The following is a 13294-nucleotide window of genomic DNA, read 5'->3' as shown; positions in this document are numbered from 1 at the left end:
ACTCTTGTTCTCTATTCTGGGTCGTGAATTCTGAATTTCATATAATGTGACTAGTCTCATTATCGTAATATACCTGAGAAAAATATTTTAAACTATCCATTACATTAAATCTGTCTTCAGGTCTGAAATATATATATATATATATATATATATATATATATATATATATTGGTGAAATACAACTTACCGGAAACAATGGATAAGTTAAAAGCTCAGAATCTTAGTCACTCCTCATCTACATAATTCCTAAACGTACAATCATAGCCGTTAAATACTTTTTTAGTCTTTATACACTGACAACAAAAATCATCACAATAAATGAGTACAAACAAATCCCCAAGTATACCTGATAAGCATTATATCATAGGACCTAAATACTATCCATGGCTTTATTAATAATTATTTATACAGTGCACCCCGAATTTCACAAACCGTTCAAAGTACAAAAACATTGCACATACGACTACAAACCTTATACAGCAGAGCCAAATAATGAGAGTGTCAAAAAGAAAAGATAAAATCACGAATCATATCATTTTAGATACGTTAAGATTAAAACCTCGTCAAAAACAACAGATCAAAGATCAATAGGAAGACTCTTTAGTAAGGTTGATATCTAAAAAAAATAAACACCAACCGTGAAATTTGAACCTTGACCGAGTGCAAATTCATCATGCAAATGAAGTACAGAAAATCAGCGTGGCTTGAATGCGACTGAAAGTAGGCACCCTAAGTATCTATAGAAAGCTACTTCTATTGGAATGAAACACAAATGACGACGGCCAATCGGATGAAACAGCTCTTAAACGAACTCGCTATTTATCCTTAAATAAGTGATGAAGCATGGGTAACGGACAGTTATTCTTCAAATAAATATAATCTGAAGTAAAAGCGAACACAAACAACTCTTAACACACAAACATGTGCTACCACGTAGTTGAATTGCGGACTTTCATTGCCTTGAGATTGTGCCACATCGGATAGATGTACCGCATAGTATTAACTTTTTTCAGCATGCAGACAACAACCGAGCATCAAACTTGTGATAACAGAATTACAAAATCAGAACCCAACGACTGACGCCCCAACTCTGATCACATCGTGACCTCTTTTATATGAAATAATAAGAACCAGGTACTAACACTAACACAAATAAGGATCTAGTGCAACCGTTAGATACCGGAAAAGCTACTTCATAAAGACAGTTAAGCGATATTCAACAGCCTAAGGACAACAATAGAAAGAACTGATCTTAGCAGAAGGCACTCGTTGTCTTGAAAAAAAAGACAATTACGCCAAAAACTAGTGAATAAACACTGTCCTGATGACCTTGGAGTATATACTTTTATTTGGAGAAGTGGTTAGGCCTAAGTAATTAGTAGAGAAAGCAAAATAGCCGGGATTCACAGGTCTATAATCAGGGCGTTAATTCAATAGGAAAATAATAATAAGTTAGATCGACGAGTGGTTGAGACACTAATACTTTCCAGAACATTGAATTCTAGCTTGAACAGAATTAATATCCAGCATAACATAATACGAACTATTGAATTCTTTGATTGCTGGTACAAGTTGACGAGGTTCTGGTTAGTCATGTAAACGAAATAAGTTGATGATTGCCCCCAAATGCCCTGGTACGGCAGAGACTGGGAAGTCAGCTCTCTCTCCAAATGCTCTCACATCGCCACGTGCATACAACCACTATCGGGAACTCCCTACTCATTGTCTTCTCTCATCAGGGTATTGTTTACGAGGTTGAGAAGACCAAAAACGAATGTCCAGCGATTTAACTGGGTTGGTGGACACGGAGAGTTTACCAAGGGGAGTTGGAAAACCCTGATTACAAAACAATGGTACACATGGGCTCCAGTATCCTGAAGGAACAAATGGCGTATGAACCAATCGTTGGTCACAAGTCACCATTGGATGCATCTCGTTGGGTTGCTCCACTGCCTTGTGGATCAGACATTTAGGCCAAATGCTCCGGTTGTGGCCCCTTAAGAAAATCTCCTGCTTCGGTCTGGGCACCCGGGCAGTATCCCAGCCCTCACACAAATCGAATGATTTATGTAGCGTATATCTATTTGGTGCCTCCTTGTACCGATGTTTATGTGTTGAAATAAATAAACTTTAGATCATATTAGCTAAAGTTGTCAATGGCACAGATATTTTTCCATAATTCGTCAATACTTTGTTATTCAACAAGGTTTATTCCACTTTTTTAACAACATACCAACGATTTTTATTCAATATCCTGATTATGGAGAGTGATATTCCAGACCACATGACGTTTGTTTCCCTTTACATGTGGTAGTCACATGGGGTACAAACAACTTATAAGTTATCTGTCTAGATATTAATGGCTCAAGTTTTCTAACATTTTTTTTCAAAATACACTGACACGAACAGTTGGTTAGCATCTTTAGTACTGTCTCATAAAATGCTTGTAAATTATAATTATGCGCAGAAACTTACACATTTTTAGCGAGTTTTAGTTCGATTGTTGATAATATTACAAAAAAAAATAATAAACTGAATTTCTTTATTATTTTATAATCGTAATGATTTTTCGGTATGCACAGAATTTGACTAAGTAAAACATGTTTTAATGTTTCATAAAACGTATCTGTATTATTCGTAAGTGAGATTGTATACACACTGAATAAATAAGGAATATGGTGAACTCATCAATATCTTTTAACCAAGGCAGATAAAATTTCAAAGCAAACAAACATATATGTGCGAAATGCAACAAATTACAAAAAGCAAATACCAAACTTAACGAAAGCAATGAGAACACCTATATATATATATATATATATATATATATATATATATATATATATATATATAATTATTGTCAGATGTACAAGAATGTGTATAAATGCGGTGCTTTAGTTCATGGTAGGAAAAGGTGAATAAGGCACAGATGAAGGCTTATGTGTGTGTATAAGCAAAATGAGACAAAAACAGTAAGAGTGACTGGCAAGAAGATTAGATAGTAAACTCTTAAAGAGAATATAGAAAGAAATAAAGGAACGTCTAAAAACAATAAACAAACGAAATTATTCACAGAAATAATACATCTTCATGCAACTCTATAAGATAGTAATGTCTATAAATTGAGGATTAGGTGAGTGTGTGGACATACATGAAAAACGTTGACTGGTATGATTGTTAAACAAAGTAGGGAAAAAATAAATCAGAAAAATAAACAAATATGCATGTTGTCAGCAGTTGGTAGTTAAAGTGAATAAGAATATCAAATGCAAGAAAGTATAATCCTATGAATAAGGCTATCACAATGGTTAAGTAATACGAGGATAAGACAATAAAGTAATCTAAAGGATAGTAATGACTTAAAAGAACTAATTGGACCTGCTACAAAACATTATATATATATATATATATATATATATATATATATATATATATATCATACCCACCCAGTAAGTAACTTAATGTTTCGATAAATATATAATGAAATTATAGAAATCATGAAACTTGTACTAACTGAACAGTTGCTGATACACAAGGGAACGATTTCTTAAGTTTAAAAGTTACACAATGTAAACGAAAGTAGAAAATGATGTGTTCTATGAAAAATAGGTAAAATAGATGAAGGAATAATCGAACCAAAAACAGTGCTTTACATATAATGAATACAGGGGGTAATGGAAACAGCAGAAACGTAAAAGCAAGAATGAAGTCATTTTGTAAATCTGGATAAATTTTCAAACATCTAGAGATCGTGAAGTTGATATCTCTCTTTTATACTAGTTATATTATTATATAAATAACAAAGGTTTCCCTGGTTTGCCGACATCTCGGATTAAGGTATCAGTTGTGTATTTCTTGTTCAGCTTTACCTTCTTTTTATCCAATGATACATAAGTAACAAACCTGATAAATAAAATTGAACCATTTAACAATATTACTAAACTTATAATTATACAAAAGAATGACGCAGATCAACACTTCATCAAAATTAGCTAGGGAAAGGTGACATTCAACGCTTTGATTACATTATGTATACATACATACATGAATACTGAGACTTATTGATACCATTTTAAAAACGTGAAAAACATAAAGAGCACCTATAGAACTCGAACGATCACATAACATCGTGTGCAAACCATTCTAAAAAATTTTGGTATATTATTATTTGGTTGAATTCTTTAGAAAATTACGATACCGTAAAGTGATATAAAGAAAACGAGACATGAGGCTTTGAAAAAATAACAAACCGAAAGTGAACTAGAAAATAAAGAGGATCACAAGGCTGTGACCAAAAATCTGTAATATGCACATATCCTCTATTTTCTAAAAATATACATTATTTCTCACTTTAAGTGTTTGAATTCTAACTAGCGAATCACATGTTATATATATTAGGACTTCGGCAATCACATAGTACCATTAGCCCTCATGTAGTAGACATGGTTCATCACACAGAATGGACGTGACTGTTACTTCAGTTTCTGTGTATTCGTGAGTATTTTTATTTAAAAGACAACCGTGATCAATGTTGGGTAACGTAATCCGCAAACAATTTTCACCGTCCCACCGAGTTATAAACGAGATGACTAATGAATATTTATATCATTCAGACCCATTATGAGTGAATATGTTGACTGGCGAAAGCCGATGAAAGATAGTTAAGCAGACATCACCACTGTTTCATTAGATTGTCATTTATTTGAGACATAATAAGAGATGACGTCTACCGAATCCGCACAGACGAACTGACTAGCAACAGCATTTACAAACCATCGCAGTTGGTGAAAACATTAGATTTAAATATCTAACATTTCACTAATTTAAATATTCCCACAGGATATAGTAAAAAAGAAAAGGATATCTAAGTGAATAACTGTTTCCAATAAGTTTTTCTCCAGATGGCACAATTATAAATCCATGAAGATTGTGTTACAATAAACAATATATCAAGGTATACATATAATAGGATTCAAAATGCTCACCTAAGCAAAACCATGACATATTAGCAACTGCGACTAATGGATCTAAAGCAATTATTGCTCTGCAAATACTACGCAATGCACTCTTGAAAGCAAAGAATGCCAGACGAGTGTGACGATTAAACTCATCCTTTGGTGGATTTTCCCCTGTAGGACATTCAGTTGTCGATGAATAAGTGGCTCCAGAACTTTGCTTATAAGATTGAGAATGGTCATGGACGTTTTGTGAATGATATGGAAAAGTCAATGAACTTGGAGTAGCAGTAATATAATTAATCTTCAATCGCTCATGAAGTACCTTTGACAATAACCATAATTTACAATCATATGGAAGGAACGGTAGTAAAATTCCAAATAGACAAACAATCAAACTTAAAATAAACAAAGAATTATAGAGTAGATTATTAAACAAGATTATGTTCGTTCTAGCGTTTTCTGATTGACTATCACTGGTACCACGACAGACTGTTAACGTACCTACAAAAAAAGATCAAAACAATAACGTCACTTCATGTACTAGAGTAAGTGATAAGATACTAACAGGGTTACTTTAGACAGGACATTTCCTTAGAGGTGGCATAAAACGGGAGCCGAAAACTAAATACAAAGTATAATAAAATTAGCTGTTTTCTATGGGCTAGAATGAACAAATGAGAACCATTAGTTCAAACAGGTTTAGAGCCACGACCAGAAAAAGAATAATATTGACATTTACGTGAACATTATAAAACGTTACTCTACTATGATTATCGATGTAACGAAAGGCACCTATTGTGTCACTGAAGATACACAATGATTTGGCCCAGAGCAGGGACTTATCTTTCACACAACTTCTAATTATAAGCCGACTAGAAAAGATAATCCAAAGTTCAGCCGAATAGAAAGTTTTCGTCAGAGATCTTGGAAGTCTGTTTTTTTCGCCGGTGTCTCCTCTAAACAGAATGTTCATGAAGAAAGTCTTCTTTGGTGCTATGGATACTCACGTTGTTTTGGCTTCAGATTTTTCTCAGTGAATCAAGGTGGATATCCATTGTTGACTAGTATCTACTGTAGTTTATCAAGTTCTGTATTGATTATATTCTCGGTACAGATGCGTATAACCCTCAAACAGGGAGAATGAATCAGGTTTCTCTTTTGCTTCAGTGGGACTTACCTTTGAGACTTTGTGTATTGACCACACCATATTGGCTTTCTATATATCGATCTTTGTAGGGAACAGTCAGGTCGCTTTACCAAAACATCTAAAAAGCAGAATTCCGATTCCGACTGATTTCATCGTGAACTTAACTGATTGATGGCAGCTGTTGAACGCGTACAGGGTGTCGTTGACGTTGGTATTTTTGTCACAAATAATGAAAGTGTCATCTAAGTATCTTTTGAGTAGACAGTTGTCAATTATTGGTCTAAGTATGCTTCCGAGATTAGCAACGAAAAAGTCAGATAGCGGTGAGCTAAGTGTTGAATCCATCGCTACACTGTCAGTTTGTCCACAGAACTCATTCTTAAACATAAATTGGACGTTGAGAGGGAATCAAAAAAGTATTTCCTCCAAGCAGTGGGTTGGAATATCAACATCGAGTTTGTTGTTTTCAGTGTAATCACATAATAGGCGGATTGTTTCCGTTAGAAAGATATCTAGTGACGTCACCTTTCCGGTTAGGTTGACACGATATTGAATCAACAAAATCAAACGAATCAGCAGTTGTGTATCTATTGAGTTGATTTCCAACCGAACGCAGAATTTCAACCAGCCATTTAGTGATGGCATGATATGGAGAGTTATCCATATCTAGTATGAAACGTAGAGGGGTATCGTTCTTATTTATATAATCGTGAAATAATGGATCTAGTTAATCTGTTTTTCAAAGAGATCTTTCATTCTCTTGAGGAGTTTAGTTGATTTCCGCTCAGTTTGATCTGCAGCATCTTTTTATTTAGGGAATTTGTTCGATTTAACGCTATATCTTCGTTTCTCAATAGATCTAATAGTTGGAATTTATTCTCTAGAAAGTAGTTTACTTGTTGATTTTGTGATGATATATTAAGACAATCCACAATGTTTTTTTTAAGTTCTTTGTTGTATACAGGGATAAGGTCTTTTGTCTGACGGACCAGGCTTTCGAAATGAATTTTTGTGCTAAGCTCGTTGACATGTGTGGAAACATCACAGAATTTTGGACCTAGCAACAATGTTTGTGACTGAGTTACTGATAAATTGATATTAGAGCACTTAACGACGTATTTCTTAGGTATTTCTAGGAAGGAAGCATGCACTTCCATTGGTTTTAGACTTTTCATGAACTCCACATATGTCAGCAATATTTTTAAAATACCTGTTAGACGTATTTATATTCTAGCCAAGACAAAGTGGGGATGGGTAAAATAAACTAGTCACCGATAAGTGACTAAACTTCTTAAAACCGTCTAGCTGATAGATTCCATAGATTATCCTACTGGGTGAAAGTGAAGGAAAGTATAAGTTTTGATAAAAATACAACCAAGTAATCCTAATAGCTAAGTACTTCGTACGTCAACAGAGTACATTATTTATCCTAGCTAAATATCTGGCACGAAATCAGGAAACTGAATATAGGAAAAAGTATACATTGTATTAAATACGCAAATACCAAACACCCAGATAGATAGCGTAAAACTCAATAAGAAAACAAAAGTAATTTGTTCATAATTTTAAATATTTACTTGAATTCGATCTATTCTTCTGTGCTTTAACTGTAGGGAACATGTTAGAAAGACCCACACATTTCGTACGGTCTAATGATAAGTATGTCTTAGTAGTAATAGGGCGCTTTTCTAACCCAATCAGGTTTCCGAAAGCTCGCGATAAAGATGCTGTTCTTAAGCTTGAGTTAGACAAACCAACATCATGATAACGACTGGGCCAAGTGCTGCATGAGTCTGAATCTTGAATAGCAACATTATGAGAGGGGTTACGCGAAATTGTTGAACATATATAATGCTCGCCTAAAAAGGAAAAGCGATGTAAATCACAATAAGTACAACCAATAGAAATAAGTATAAATTTTGCCTGATGAAGCCTTCGTTACTTTCTTTTTAAATCAACAACAATAGAGAAACGGTCAGTAAGCCAGAAAAACAATGGTTTAAAGGACATTGATAAATCTGTCTGAACATACGTCCAACGCATTTGTAAATTAGTTAAATAGATGAATATGGATAGCACCTACGACAATTTATTCAATCCTTATACCTCTATAGAATCCGGTGAAACATATCCTCTTATCGCAGATCTTTTAAGTACGTTTTAGCCTATCTGTAACCCAAGGTGGATTCATCACTGAGCACTGAACGCTCACGTGCCAAGAATCGATTACATGCCAGTTAACTACAAAACCTATTTAGTCTGCAGCCACTGTAACTCTTAACACCAGTAGGTAGTTATAGTTTCGCTAGTCGATGGATCCAAAGAAAGGTTTGAGTAACTGAGAGATCCCATTGCCAGGAATAACACATGACATCCAGCCTTGTGTTCTTTACAAACCCAGAAGGGGATTAAAGGCTAGTGGAAGTACTAGGACTTTGACAAACACCAGTTGGACTGGTCTATCGAATAGTCAGCTAACTGAACTAGGGAAGTTACAAACATATACGGCCAGCGCAGACTGGAGTATTCGACCATACCAGGAAGGGGGAAAACAAATTACTGTTTACGGAAACCTACAAAAAGCGGAGCCATCGTATGAATCGAAAAACTGGATCTTGAAAAAGTCCTTTGTATCATCCGTTATTGAAACTCTGGATACTGAAATATCACTAAAAAAAATAGTTAAGTGAAACTGATAGAATTACGTTTCAACGAATTCACCAGACTTCAAAATGCCCTTGCATACTGATAGCAAATACTTGGAACGTGCTGTAGATAAGACTGAGTATTTAATGATACGATCTTAAAAGACTCCTGAATTTACCTTTGAAGCGCAGTATTCTTGCTGATTTATTAACAATCAATACTTGGCATGTGTTGCAAGTACCTTCGGTTGAATAATGAAAAAAAATGTTTGACGGCTTAACGAGGACTTCCTTGCTTGAATCCAGCGGCATAACGAGTTTCACAAGACAAGAAGCTGAACCAGAGTCCGTCACATCCTCACTTGAATATTTGCCGTGACGTTGGGATTTGTATTGTATACATGACCGTTCAAATTCCAGTCTTTGAGGATAAGGTAGGAAGACCGATTGATCTAGGTTATTTCTAATAAAATCTTCTTTGTGAGCGTTTGTCGTAAGCTTGGTCTGTTCTTTTTCGCTGATGTCTTTATTTCAGTGCACATTCAGCTAGGAGATAAAAATAACTGGCGCTTTATATTAGGAGATATTAATGTACCTGATATTAGTTGAACAGGTATGGTCACTGTAGGACCTGAAAACTCTCTCTGATGACGGGAATGGAGCATGCATGTATACGGACCCACACATTTTGTTTCAAAGCAAGGACCTTCTTTGTTAAACATAGTAATCACTCATACAGTCGAAGATATTGCCTATCTAAATATTCTTCCACGATTAGAAAATGGGGATTGTGCCGTTTCGTCATTCGTCTTTAGAGCTTGTAAAGTAATATATGATTGGGTAAAACTTCTCCCAAGTGTGTTGAGTGCAAAAATATCGGGCATGAAGGAATGCATTGTAACAACGAGATGTTGAGTAAATACTAGCTCATTAATTGAAGAAGCATGGTCCATACTTAAAGGTGGGCCTAGTCTAGTTACTCCTCTGTTTATAACCAGCTCACTACCACTCAGATCAAGTAACTGTCCACCATGGATATCTAAACAGGTCAAGAAACTTCTTAACCGTAGAAAAAGGCTTTGTAGTATATTTATCACTACGGGCACTGAACAACACAAATCTGACCCACGAAGTCAGTCACGCCACCGTCCATCATTGTCGTCGGCAAGTTACTATCTCACAGCAGACCCGGATAAACTCCATCGGTCATGGCTTCTCACTAGGACTCCAGGAAATACCTTTTGGAGACCATCACTAGTGAGCACATTGTGGTTATAATCAGAGAGGGTTTTTATGGATATTGTAGTAAACTTAATAATTGAATTCATAAGCCAATTGAAGCTATAACAACATGGATGCCGGCTCAGTGGTCTAGAAGTCGAATTGTCACGCGAGACTGTTAGGCTCTGGGTCCGAATCTCGCGAGGTGGGATCGTGGATGCGCACTACTAGGGTGAGACGGCCATACAGTGCTCCCAGGTTTTCCATGGTTATCTAGCTTCAATTGACTCATGAATTCAAGTACTAAAACTACTATAATATCCACAAAACCCCTCTCTGCTTATAGTACAAATCCACTTGGTAAGTAAGGCTAGACATTCATATGAAAAGCAAATGTTTAGGGACTGTGAAACTACACCGAAAAGGTTGTTCTTATGTATATATAAAGAGGCGAACTCAGAGACATGATGGAATCCCCCCACTTCTGGTACAAGAAAAACTGTTGATAATGGCAAGAAATGATCATGCAAAGGTTGAGGCTTCAACAAAATATTTAAGTAGTGTTTTCTTGCGACTATGGTGAAACACTAACAACTAATTATAATGGCGACTTGCCAATAGAACCCGTAGTTATTGAGAACAGAGTTTTCTTACGATTACTTCAATATTTTACGCCAGATAAGTCCAATGATTCCATCGATATCTATCCTAGGATTATGAGAACCCTGTCGGATATAATTGATGAACCTCTGGTAATACTGTTTGATAAGTATATGTAGAATTCTGAACTGTCAAGAAATTGAAAAGACTCAGCAATCAGTTCGGTAGAGTAGCGACTTAGTAACTACCAACCCGTTAGTTTAACTGGTCTAGCTGTCATACGAGTAGAAAAGATTGTTCAAATGGCCAATTTAAATTATATGGCAGGGAAGGGTGAATTTATCCGCAACGCAACCATGTAAACTTAGTGTATCGCCCAGGGTCATCTGTGCGTTCAAGCAACCACAGATTTTGTCATCTCATAATGTATTTTTAATTAAATAACTAGATTATGTAGTTAATTTTGCTCTGTTTTTAATTTTTATTCGCCACGTCCGACTGCGTTACACTGTACGTCCATCGCACGCTGTGATGATATCTCAAGTCATAGTGAGTTTATTCACATAGTTGATTGTTTCCAGATAGACTGTCAGTGCATGATTTTACTGAAGAAAGGTTTGTTGTACTGCAAACTATGTTTTTATGAACAACTGCCTGTTGTCTTCAGTATGAAAGCAGTATATATGTATCCTTCGTTTTCTCTTAGGTAAGTTCGACTGGCCTATATTTCGTGTTTTGGTTTCATCGGCTTAATTATGTCCATTTAACTACTTTGAGCAACATGTCTTTGCAAGTGAAACAATAACTATGACACTTGCTTAGTTTAGTATTCTTGGTTGTCGTATAATTCATTTTAGTTGAAAGAATTATGGTATACTTAAGAATTGTGCTTGAAGCCTGTAACGAAACAGATCAGTTTAGTAAGTAGAGCTGCCTGTTTTTAGTGAGTATACTGATTCAAAACAGTCTGATTAAAAGTAGGAAAAAACGTGCCTTTGATGCTGTTGCTGTCATACATTATAAGATAGCCATAAGTACGTTTGGTGTTTATTTGTAGACAGTACGTCTAACACTGTTCATGTTTCAAGACCACTTTCACTAAACGATTTCCCCAGCAATAACATCGGTAGCAAGATAGCTAAGCGTCTGAGCTTTTAGTTGCCCGCAAAACAGCAGTATACAGCCTTAGAAGATGAGTGTTCTGTGTCTCAATTAAATGCTGTTGGCTGTTAAGAATCTTTTTGACAACTGGAACTTTTAGTTTATCAGATACTAACTCTGCTTGTATGTCTCCCTGTAAAACCAGACGCAGATGTATGGGAATACTTAAGTGGGAGCAAAATAATAAAAGCTGTGCGATGTTGTACTTTGCACAAGTTTTAGTAGCTGGCGTGATCTGATATTTATGAAGTCGAGGCAAATCACAGCTGCATAAATTCTTTCCTTAGAAACATCTAATTTGTTTATTTACCTTTTTAACATTCTTGACTAAATCCATTACTATCTTTTATTTAGAATGTAACAGGAATGAGCCGTCACTGATCTTACAATGTCATTCAGATTTATAACTATGGCCCTATGAGACTTTATGGGAGACCCAAGTAACAGCAGATTATTAAAAGCATATCGGACGTCCACTTTAGTCTCACAACTACTTCCATGGTTTTGGAGTTACTTCTTATACCCTATCATTTGAAAAGAAACAACTACTGCAGCTTCACTTTACCAATGCTACAATGTAATTTGGAACCTGGTGTAAATATGTTTCATATTCCATTGTTAATTAAAGTTCGTGAATAAACTTATAGACTTGATGCTATTTCGTTTTATCTAGGTAATCGTTGTAAGAAACTGGTGAAACGCGAGCCTGTCAGCACCTAGTTGATATGTAGTAATTTCAAGTCAAGACAGTTGACTCAGTTACACATCCCAACAGTCCCCGCCTCTAATCTTAGTTTCTGATTGAAATACCATATGATAAGCAAGCAACGGGAAACCCCCAAGTCCGGGCCTTCTTATAACCTATTTCAGCCGCCATGATGTGTTGCAGTAGTAAGTTGATGGGTACGCGTTTAAGCCATAGTTATTTATTGGGATGCCGTCGGATTTCCAATCAATACCTTAGCTACACTGACCGGTCACTAGTACCGTGAGGGTACGCGCTCGTCAAAGCACAACTACAGGCCCATTCAATGTTTTCACCCCCTTATACCAAATACAGCAAAAAACTCTGTATTTAGTGAATTCAAGACTTTTATTTAATAAGGTATTAACAAAAACTGGCAACGCAGCAGACACACATGACGAGATTTGTGTTCATTGATTATCTGAAATAGAGAGTACGAGTATTAGCCTAATAGATGCATTTATAAATACTTAGATTTTGGTTTCCAAAGAACCAGTGAACTTACCATGTTTGGAAACTGCAGCCAGACGCCTACGCGTATTAATTCATCAACTTCATCTATCAGTTGCCTTAGTGTGTCCTGCACCGTCGTCTGTCCGAAAAATGTACTGAGTGTGTGGATTTTACTGCGTAGAGCTCGATAAAGTCTGTTCGTTTCATTATAATATGGAGACGGAATAGCTGGAATATTTCCATCTACATCTTGGACAGCCTGCCAAGTCCATCTTCAACAGAGCTTCAAAACTAAATCAACTACTTCATGATACAAAGATGAATATAACATATATGTGATCTCTGGCATTTGTAGATGAGTAAA

The 13294-nt window shown here is 35.8% G+C and overlaps 1 protein-coding gene across 1 annotated transcript; it reads right to left on the bottom strand.

The window, feature by feature from the left end:
* Positions 1–2044: 2044 nt before the first annotated feature.
* Positions 2045–9200, bottom strand: MS3_00009518 (uncharacterized protein). The gene is made up of 6 exons (XM_035732052.2): positions 8930–9200; positions 8811–8886; positions 8683–8774; positions 7683–7964; positions 4986–5459; positions 2045–3903 (listed from the first exon to the last, which is right to left on the bottom strand). The coding sequence occupies exons 1-6, from the start codon at positions 9060–9062 to the stop codon at positions 3866–3868; spliced, it is 1095 nt and encodes a 364-aa protein (XP_035588855.2). The 5' UTR covers positions 9063–9200; the 3' UTR covers positions 2045–3865.
* Between the last annotated feature and the right edge of the window lie 4094 nt (positions 9201–13294).

The sequence above is a fragment of the Schistosoma haematobium genome, chromosome 1 (assembly GCF_000699445.3).
Source record: "Schistosoma haematobium chromosome 1, whole genome shotgun sequence".
Classification (NCBI taxonomy): domain Eukaryota; kingdom Metazoa; phylum Platyhelminthes; class Trematoda; order Strigeidida; family Schistosomatidae; genus Schistosoma; species Schistosoma haematobium.
This window is presented reverse-complemented; position numbering and strand designations above follow the sequence as displayed.